General features: G+C 41.0%; 1 protein-coding gene across 1 annotated transcript in view; it reads right to left on the reverse strand.

Annotated features, from left to right (window-relative positions):
• The window catches only part of itga5 (integrin, alpha 5 (fibronectin receptor, alpha polypeptide)), a 33,052-nt gene that overhangs the window by 20,423 nt on the left and 1,672 nt on the right, over positions 1-10,957 (reverse strand). The window contains exons 3-15 of the mRNA XM_037683809.1: positions 7,576-7,676; positions 5,427-5,550; positions 5,269-5,330; positions 5,143-5,188; positions 4,920-5,045; positions 4,771-4,815; positions 4,520-4,563; positions 4,235-4,291; positions 2,881-2,933; positions 2,590-2,804; positions 1,275-1,466; positions 1,145-1,190; positions 782-895 (exon numbers count right to left, since the gene is read on the reverse strand). Coding sequence (XP_037539737.1) covers positions 782-895; positions 1,145-1,190; positions 1,275-1,466; positions 2,590-2,804; positions 2,881-2,933; positions 4,235-4,291; positions 4,520-4,563; positions 4,771-4,815; positions 4,920-5,045; positions 5,143-5,188; positions 5,269-5,330; positions 5,427-5,550; positions 7,576-7,676 — 1,225 coding nt within the window. The remainder of the gene's footprint in view (positions 1-781; positions 896-1,144; positions 1,191-1,274; positions 1,467-2,589; positions 2,805-2,880; positions 2,934-4,234; positions 4,292-4,519; positions 4,564-4,770; positions 4,816-4,919; positions 5,046-5,142; positions 5,189-5,268; positions 5,331-5,426; positions 5,551-7,575; positions 7,677-10,957) is intronic.

Here is a 10,957-nt window from a genome sequence, read left to right on the forward strand (position 1 = left end):
TAAAGACCACGAGCAAAAAACTGGAACAGGAAAAGGAAAATAGGGAGTTTGTTGAAAAAAAAAACATATGAAGAGGTGAAAAATTGGGGAATAAAACAGAAAATACGCCTTCATTCGAGAAGAACTGACATGTATACACTGCAGTGTCTGCACAACTGTGTGTGCAAGCTCACAGGAGTCTACGTGTCCTGATGTTTCCCAGCTGTGTTCCACCACTAAACAATATCTCATTCAAAGACCTCCGAGCCCCTCCCCTCTCAAACCTCTTTCCCATTATCCCCTCTGCTCTCCTTTCACCCCCACCAACAACTCCTCATCGCCAGGCAACGTAGCATAATCAAGACATATGTGTATACAAGAGTTTCCTTTATGGATCAGGATGTGGAGAGGGGGGGGGGGGGGGGGGTACAGACACAGGAGTGCAGCGTCAACCTCGCCAAGCTGCGAGGCACCGTCATCTGTTTCCTCTCCCCATTTCTGCAGCTGAAATGTGCACTTTTGGAGGAGGCCAACAAACGGCTAACAATGCTCCTATTCAGCATGTTAGCGCTCTGCTCCTCAGCAAAAAGGAAGAGACATCGGAACATTCAGAAAAGAGGTCAAGAAGCACAACGAATCAGTGCCCTGAGAGCTCATATAAAGGTTATTCCTTATCAGAGCTTCTTGGCAGCATAGAAATGTTCATGCATGCAGGAAATGAGGAAGCACATGTTTCTTTGCAATGCAGGCTCAGAAACCTGCCGAGTCACAGGACAGAAGGAGCTGTGTGCCGGACGCTCACCAGGAAAAAGGAATGGTGGTGTTTCCACTGGTGATCATGCAGTTCTTCTCTTCAGGGTTGATCATGGTGGGATAAACAGTCAGAGTGGCGCTGGTGTTGACTATGGGACGGGATCTATGAATCGCAAAATGCTAGTTATTAGAGGGATACTTGATTTTTACTTTCACTGGCTAAATAAACAGTTTAAAATATTTGTTTTGTAGAAAAAAAAAAACAAGATTTAGCTTAAGGTAACCGATGTACAAAACCATGTTAGTAGTTTGTATTCTTTACATGTAGAGGCAAAATGTGGTTCGGGTTTCTCAGTTTTCTGTTGTCCTAAAAACTATACTTTACTCAAAGATGGATTTCAAATCAGCAAACCTGTAAAGAACTGCCTTGTTAACACCAAACGCTCCAACAATCAAATCTGAAAGAATAAAACAACACCATTAAAAACAGTCGTGAACATAGCATTGGTCATAATCCTGTTGTAGATGTTGCAGTCAGTTACCTGGGTATCCATTCTTGTCCAGGTCTTTAGCACCTCTGAGGGCAAACCCAAAACTGGCAGGAAGCGCCCCGGCAGCCCACTGGCCCACGATCACCTGGGATGGCTTTTCCTTCAGACCTTCAGAGTATCCATTATAGATGTAGACCAGCCCCTGTTGGTTCTCTCCTCCAAACGGACAGCTTATAGCCACGTCTTCCAAAAAGATTCAGAAGAATATAAGCATTTACAAACTGTACTTTAAGTTACTTATACACAAACTGGTTGAGGTAATACGTACATTTTAGCAGTAAAAGCAGGGTAAACAAGGTTAAGTCAGTTCCTCAGGACACATTCTTCTTTGTTGAAACATTTCACATTTAATTCAAAAGAATTTGTCTGTATGAGAAGCTGCAACAAACTCAGTCTTATAAATTGCACCTTCTCAGGATCAACCAGTAAGGGGTATATGCTAAGAGGCTATTTATAAGACTGAATAAGTCTTTTGGATTAGACTAAATGTTTCGACAACGAAGAATCCATCCAGAGGACCTTGTTAGATGTATCTACCTGGATTATTGAGCATGTATCATGACAGGTTAAATAACATTGAAAACTACAGTCCTTTGTGTCAGAGCTAGCTAATGTCAGAAAAAAAAATTAATAGTGTAATTTTTAGGTATTATAAAAAAAAGCAGTTTGGATCAAGTGAGTCATTTTTTAGGTTTGACTCTGCCTTTCTAGTTCCCAGTGAGACTGTATTATCTGACTGAGCTCATACGAGAAAAGAGCAGACTTGTTAACATGTTCATGACTTTTGCTGCTATTCCCTCCTGACTGCTTGTGTGCACATTGATTTTCAGGTTTTTAATACTGTAGATGGATGTCAGACCCAGGACCTGAGAAAGTAGTACTAGCTAGAGCACTTGAAAAAGGTCAAGCACTTTAAAACCGTACTTGGCAGATGATTGTATGAATTATCACACCCTTCAAAAGTAAGATCATTATATATAAAACCAGTTGTTAGAATTATGTCCTTGCCAAAGCTAGAAAGAAAAGAAAACACAAAAGCATAACCATGTTTTTAAAATGTTCTTGTTGTCTGTCTTTGCACCTAAAACCAGCCAGCAGTTGATGCCAAACACTTTTTTTAAAGCTCCCTATTTAAAAATAATTATTTGATGTTTTTATCAACTGCCTAACTGTCTTGGTTGGCTAATTTGCACTTTATTTTAAATCACTCATTTATTTATTTAGTCAAGCCACAGAAAATTACAAGAAGATGCAAACTTATTGTATTTAAAGAGGTTTTTCTGTAAGAACAGCTCGTTGTCCTTACCATTAAACCCATCCTGGTTTAGGTCTCCCAGTGGTGCAATGGAGCTACCAAACCTCCCATACACTTGGGTGCCCGTTAGATGAGGGTGAAGTTCACTCAGCTCCAGGTTTAAAGGGCCACGCTGTAGATAAACATAGACCCGGCCCATCTCTTCCAGACGATTGTCGGAACCTCGAACCATTAGCATCGGAGCTCCCACCAGCAGATCAACCATCCTTCAAATGTGATGTTGTTTAAACTCAAACCCATGAATAATTTAAGGTATAACAGCAAAATAAAATGAATACTTACCCATCATTATTGATGTCACTTGTCGCCAATGCATACCCAAAATACGACCCTATCTATGAAAAAAAGTGTTTTCATCAGTTTATCCGAAGTAAATCTGAAAAACTAAAGGCAAAAATGAAGATTGCTTTTATCCTTATTCTAAATGAGGGGTGCCCCCACTTTTCAGCACGCAAGCTACATTTAAAATGACCAAGTCAAAGTGATCTAGCTACTATAAGGCCCTGTTTACAGGAGAACAATCTCTGGAAACTTTAGTGTTTTTTCAATGTTTATTGGGGGTAATAAACATAAAATGAGTGGGTTTACATCAAAAATGCTGTAGTTTCTATGTCAGTCGAGTTGCCAGATAAGAAATTATGAACTATAGTACTGTGGCTTTAAAATGATATTATTTTTAATTAAACTATCATATGTGCTGAGTAAAGATATTCTAAGATGAGGTGTGTGTTGTGTTTGTTGAACATGTGCACAGAAAAAGAGGGGGTAAATAAGACATTTTAAATTTATCAGGCAATCCTGATGCAGGGCTCAGCTGAATTTATTGTTCATGCAGCATCTGCATGACAGTTACGTCCAAACTGGTGAACACACTAACGTCTCTTTGGACCCTGGATTTGATTAGTTTTGCTCCTACATGCTGAAAAAGGGTGAGGAGCACAAAAACACTCTGCTCTCTGCCATTTATTATAACTGTTGTTAGTGCAGGAACACTTTGGACTGCAGCCGCCCATACTTGGGAGCATTTCACACCTCCGTGGGGGGTTCCCCTGAACACCACCACTCGAGACATGGATTCAGAAACCTTCGGTTTCAGAGAGAATGAGGCTGTTGTCTGTAAATGAACGGCCGAATGTTTCACGTTGTGTAAACGGGACCTCAGACTGGCTGCTCTGTCTGTCAATCAAGTGACAAATTTCATAGATGGATGATCGGCTGACGTCTATGTTTTTAATGCTATGTGATCTATACATAATACCTTTGAGATCAACAAGAAGATCACGAGCAACGGATTGGGCACCCCGTTCTAAATACTGCTAACTCCAGGTTTAATTTTCAGATAAGTACAATAAAAAAGACCTTTAGGAAACTGGTTTTACAATTTAGACCTAGTTCACAGGTGTTTCCTAGTTCTGATTTATTGTTTGTTTGCCATAATCTGAGACTAAAACGCAGCAGACACAGTATGAGTTGTTCAATAAAAAAATATGTGGAATTGTTTTATCACTGTTTTAACAAGCTCAACACGCTTCTATTCTCAAAACCATTGCACTACTCCTGACATACATATATAAACACATCAGTTTTACTTGACTGAACAGAGACTTAAGAAAAGAAGCTGAGTCTTCAGACTTACCTGCTCACCGGTGTAACTCATCATGGCTGTCAGATCTGTACCATTTAAAATAGACACCTGCAACACAAACACCACATATGGTGAGCAGCTTTTCATAGACTCAAATACAAACGTGGGTTCTGGAATGGAATTTGCTGCAGAACAAATTCCCAAATTCTACAATATATTTTTTCTTTTACTTTACTTCTCTCCATCATTTCCAAGTCTAAAGCCTTAGTGCCCCATTCTAAAATCGCTTTTTAATAATGGAAGCCAAAATAGGACTATAAAATAAATATTTCTTACCGAACCATTAAGTGTGGGTCCTTTTGGAATGCCAGCAATGAAATCTATGAGAAATTAGAAGAAGCAAAGATTTAACTGAAATTATACCAAAATAAAGTTCAGAGGAAGGACAACTGAACATCAATACTGATATTTCTTGGTCAGTAATCACACATTAATAATATGTATTATTTACATTGATAAGTACAAGTATTTTATTAATCTGCCTCACCAAACACCTGTCATGTGTGTTGGCTGTTCGATTAGCCTACCTTCTATCTGATCGCCACTGAATTCACCAACAGCAACAGAATAGCCTGTAAAATTTAGCAAAAAGCAGAAATCAGGCTGAGCTTTCACAGCACATAAAAAGAACACATGCTGGTATATTAAAGTGTCGAGTTGAATCAGTCTTCCTTACCTTGGTAGCTGTCGTCGTGTGCAGCCTGGACCTGTTTGGTTTGGATTTGACCCTCCACTGCCTGCATAAAATAACCTGGATAGTAAGCTTTGATAATTTCTTCCTTAGCTGCAGAGATCACCTGACCTAAAGGTAGATATGGGAAAAAAACTGTAAGAGGAAGTAACTTCTGGAGATTAGTTTTGATGGTTTTCTACCATAGATAATGATTGTCCTAACATACCTTGCCAGAAGTAGCTGCCCGGCCCACCCAGCACCACTTTGCCATCCTGAAAGTTAACGCTGATAAGTTATGAAAACAAAAAAACAGCAGAATCTTGTTGTGAACAAACAGAAATATAGTTATTACCCTTGTAAAGTCAGCACTGAAGCCCCCCTGACAGTAGCCTTGTCCTTCAGCATCACTGAGTTCTAAAACACAGAAAGAGAAGATAATTATGTTCAGTGATGAGCATGGATACAAAAACCTGCTTCAAATGACAGATTTTCTAAAAAGCTGACTGTTACCTGTCCGACAGGGAGCATATTCAACAAATTTGGTGAAATTCTGGACTGAGAGGTAGCAGGTTCCTGTAGCGTCAGAACGGGGGGTGTCCTTTTCAGTTCTCCAGGAGTAAAGTGGGGCACAAGCCTGCAGTGCACAGTAGGAGGGGGAAGCACGAGCCGAGAGAAAAGTCAGGAAAGAGAGGTGGAGATGAAAAGGGTCTTAAATGGGAAACATTTCTCTGTTCCAAAAAAAGCTCTGCTGAGCTTCAGTTGTCTCGTGATTTTCATGTAACTCGATCCAGATCAGTCAGTAAAATCAGGCAGATACAAGCTGATGTCACATAAATATGTTCAGTGCATCAAGATTTAAGGTAAAAAACTCAATCTGAAAAATAGAAATTTAAGAAACAAATATTTAAAAGACAAGTTTCTCACTCCCTTCTGCAATTAAAATCAAACATAAAGTTTCTCAAGGCTAATGCTTGGATCGAACTGGGCTGTGAGTGTTGGAGACAAACTACAAACATTCACAAGTGAGTTTCCCAAACGTCTCAAGTCGTTTGCACATTTTGTGTGCAAGTTGAAGGGCTTCATTTTTGCGTTGTGGGAAATTTAAACATAAATTTGTAAAATTTAAGAAGAAAAAAGAACTCAAAATAATTGCAGAGTCATTATGGGCATCTGGAACTCGTCTCAGTCACTTTTCAATCTGAGTCAGAGTGTGAAACATGAAACATGAGATTGTTTGGACACCAAAAAAGAAAATGTGTTAAAACTGAGACATAATTACAACACATTGTGAGTAAATAGCAACAATAAAAATCTGAACATCATTCACAGCAATGTTGCACAAATTAACTTAAATTATTCAGGGTTTTTTTTTTTTTCATTCAACCTTTATTAGGTTAGTCTCATTGAGTCACAAGAACTCATTTACATGAATGTATTAATTATTTTACATAATGTATATTTATATTAAAGTTCCAAAAGTACCATCCATCCATCCATTATCTTTTACCCGCTTATTCCATTTTGGGTCACGGGGGTCGCCAGTGCCCATGTCCAGCAATCACTGTGCGAGAGGCGGGGTACACCCTGGACAGGTCGCAAGTCCATCACAGGGACACATAGAGACAAACGAGACAAACAACCATTCACTCTCTCACTCACACCTAGGGACAATTTAGAGTTACCAATCAGCCTAACATGCATGTTTTTGGTCTTTGGGAGGAAACCGGAGCACCCGGAGAAAACCCATACATGCACGGAGAGAACATGCAAACTCCACCCAGAAAGGCCCCTGGACCGGGGTTTGAACCAGGGACCTGCTCGCTGAGAGGCAGCAGCTCTACCAGTTGCGCCACCGTGCTGCCCTCCAAAAGTACCAATTCCGTGTCATTCAAAGTAAAAATGTACAGATTATTTAATGCAAATTTGTATTTTAAACTTGTCAGCCATTGCGGCACAGGTAGATACTAGCTCACCTTGCAACTCATAAAACCCCAATGCAATCATAGCAGTGAGCACAGACTCAGTAATAATTTACAATAATAATAATAATAATAACAATAATAATAATAATAATTTATAATAATAATAATTGACAATGCTAATAAGAATGGGGCAGCACAGTGGCGCAACTGCTGCCTCTCAGGGAGCAGGTCCCTGGTTCAAATCCCAGTCCGGGGGCCTTTCTGGGTGGAATTTGCATGTTCTCTCCGTGCATGCGTGTGTTTTCTCCGGGTACTCCGGTTTCCTCCCACAGATCAAAAACATGCATGTTAGGCTGATTGGTAACTCTAAATTGCCCATAGGTGTGAGAGAGTGAATGGTTGTTTGTCTCGTTTGTCTCTATGTGGCCTTGTGATTGACTGGAGACCTGTCCAGGGTGTACCCCGCCCCTCGCACAGTGATTGCTTGACATGGGCACCGGTGACCCCCATGACCCAAAATGGAAGAAGCAGGTAAAAGATAATGGATGGATAATAAGAATGGATAATAATAATAATTGACAATAATGTGTTTCCCTATGAAAATAGACCAGTCTACACGTGGTCTGGGAAAGCATTTGAAAATGTACAAATGTAAAAATACATTGAATACATTCTAGTCTTTATTATCAATAATGTGCAACAAAACCAGAACTTTCGCGAGCCTCTGGATACCTTACCAGAATTGTGTCGCCATGAGAACGTACGGTGGCTCCAAACCATTGATGGGACTTGAAGTCAACTTGGTGTGATGTGTCATTGATCACGGAATTACGATCTCCTGTAGAAAAGTAAATGCAACAAAAATAAAAACAGTTATGGAAGGACAAATAAACACACACTCCTTCAGTTGGACCTCAGATATCATGGTTATCCTTCCTCTCAGACTCTTGAAAACATCTGTGCAACTCTCAAACAGCTGGAATTATGAACTCCAGCTACACACATTTTTCATGCAAAGGTAATGTGGGTAAGACTTTGAAAAGAACCACAGCACTGTTAAGGGGATGGACAATGGCGGTCTCATCTTGGTCAGGTTTGGACTGGACTCTGGCCTGACCCTGCCGACCCTCTGCTGTGTTCGACCACCTGGCTTTGTGAGCCTGATCTCAGCAGGTGACGTGACAGATGGTGTCAGAGTCAGGTTTAAACACAGCTTTATTGGAAGACAGATGTTACATCTGTGCTGCAATAAACAATGAACTGCAAACAAATTGATTAGACAAGGGGGCTCCTAACCAACCCATGTGTGATTGGAAATCTGTAGAAGACCTGGTTCTGGCAGGAATGATAGATTATGACAATCTATCTATGCCAGTCTGTCTCTACTGTTTCTTCCTAGCCAACTAGTAGCCTGACGCTGAGGATGAGGGTCTGCTCCGTGTCTTTGTGGAAACAGCCTTGAGTCTGGGGTCCAAGGAAAACATACACACTCGGGCCTGGCTTCCTCACAGCAACTTCCCATTCGTCTCTGTTTAGGCGCACTCTTCACTCTGCCGTTCTGTTTTCGTTTTCAACACTATCTCGGTTTTCCTATTAACTTTTCTTACACCGTCTCACCCAGATTTCCTTGTCTGTGCAGCACTTTTCTCATTTGCTCACAGGGTGGGCCGTGCCTCCTCACAGACTGTAAAAGCAAAATAAGATTTGGTGATGTGGTCTAACGAAACGCTGCAGAGTTGTCATGTAGAATACGTGTCCGCCAACTCTGGCTCAGATGAAGACTGGTGCTTTGTTCAGACATTTTGTCATTTGTAGTGGGTAACAGCAATAGATTACCTCGCTGTGCAAATAAAACAACAAAGTAAACAGATCTCAGTAAATAACAGTAAAGTTATGTCGTAATGGGTGGTAAAACATCCTGCTTGTTGTGCAGCTGAATGCAGCCAAATGGAATCACATGAAATAGTTTGAGATGATAACAGAGAAGATTCAGGGGTAGATTAATAGAAGACAGGCTGCAGAGTAAGTCATCTGACCAAAACATCTGTGTGGCTGGTTGGTGCAGTGTGCTGTGACACAGTGCCAGGTCCGGTCTCTCCCAGGGGTCAGTGCAGGACTCAGGGGATCTGTGTGTCTACAGACTCTCTCTCAGCTCTCGACTGTGTGTGGGTGAACATCCATTAGAGAGAAGAGGGGACGAGGGCAGCAGGAAAAGTGTGAGATAGGTTTACAGGATCGGAGGAAAAGAGGGAGAGGACTGAAAGAAAGGGGAGAAACCAGATTGTAGCTCTGGTCCTTCTGCTACTCCCACAGGGCCAGCTGATGTGATGAGTGAATCTGACCATTTGTCTTCCACCCCACTGATATACACAAAAATACACACACTTACCACGAGGGTTGCTAACCTCCTCTAGAGTTCATAGACAAGCTCTTATCTGAATGGAAGAGGAAGTGGATGGGTGGGGGCCTCTGGCCACTTTGACCCAATTAGTTAGGCTAATTAAGAGCGTCTTTGGCCTGTGGGTCAGAGCTCAAACACACCAAGAAGCAGGAAGAACTCTGAAATATACTGGGAACTCTAGAAAAAATATTTCTTCAAGAATTTAAAATAGACTGCAGAACAGATAAAGAGATCACCCAACTTCTTCTCATTACTCCAGTATTTGCAGCCAGTTCTGGCAAAGGAACTGCAGGCAAAGCTTCAGTAAATGAACAGCAGCAGTGTAACATCATCAGGAAAACAGCTGTTTGTCATAGCTACATTTTCATGCAGCTATCCGTGTACTGAGTGTTGTGTGACAGCTCTGCTATGATCCAGATGTCAGAGCTGGCTCTGGCAGGATAATCTGCTCCTTCAAAGCCTTTTAAAACATATGAAGGACATTCTCTGACAGCCCAGGGGACCAACCTTGACAGCAAGGCCCCACGGCTTGAGCATGACATCAGTCCCTGTGGTCTTTAGCCAGCACCCATGGATGAACAGCACGTTTTATTTCGCAAGAAACTCTGCAAAAGCACTGGAGCGAAGCAGTCGTGTCCAATAAAGGAGGGTTGTTTTACCGGGCTTATGAAACACTCTATAGATGTTTCTCTCTGCTGCATGATAAATTATTGTTGGGCTTTAAATTTTCAGGAAAACCCACATGTGGCGCAGCAAATGCTCCTCTATGTCTGACTTGTGTGTGTTTTTAGGGCAACTAAGACTGGACGTTTTCTTTTCTTTCCTGCCGTAGCTGCATTGAGCAGAACAGGCTTAGATTCTGTCAACACAGTGAAACATGAATCCATTCATTAGACAACCTCATGAACTTCCTGATTCTGGCCTAAACAACCTTGCCTAATTCTGACTCAACTAAAACCTTTTTTGTTAAGGCTGCCAGCTTCATCTGTCATACAAACAGGATATGTCTTTGTTATGTCTATTTGTTTATTGGTCCCTTATCTCCATTTACCCCTTGAAGACAACACAAACATGACCCAGAGGAAGGAGGCAGTATTCATCAAACGTTTCAACACCCTATTATCTTTTTCACACCCCCAAAAAAGATAAAAAGCAACAAAAAAAAGGATCATCCCCCATTAAGGAGTGAATGAAGCCAATAATAAGAATTTAGTCAAGTGGAACAGTGAGGCCTGATCTGAGAGGAAATGCTCTGATGACCTCAAGAGTGAAGAGGAAAGCCACAAAGTTCACTTCTTGCATCTCCCAACTTCAGTCTCACCAGGGATAACTTGGCAGTACAAGTAAAAATACACAATAAAAAGTTGCTACAGAGCTCTTCACAAGATCCTTTTTGCAGAAATAGCTGCTGTGCCTGACAGAGACAATTTTCTGTTAAGACAATTTTCTGTTTAAAAATCCATTTATGAGGCTAAATATAGGAGAGATCATCAGTCAGCAGCTTACAGCTGACAGACCGGACATGAACTGAACACAGAGACTCAAAACAGGGACGAGACATTAAACAGGACATGTCCTCTAACAGGACTGGTCTATTTCCCATGCTTAGATTGACCACAACACAAGTGGATCTTATTTAAGTATTTAAATGGCTTCTAAATATTATGGATGGGGCTTTAAAGCAAAGGAGAGCATACACACACATATATATATATATA

The sequence above is a fragment of the Nematolebias whitei genome, chromosome 11 (genome assembly GCF_014905685.2).
Source record: "Nematolebias whitei isolate Nwh7 chromosome 11, NemWhi1, whole genome shotgun sequence".
Classification (NCBI taxonomy): Eukaryota; Metazoa; Chordata; class Actinopteri; order Cyprinodontiformes; family Rivulidae; genus Nematolebias; species Nematolebias whitei.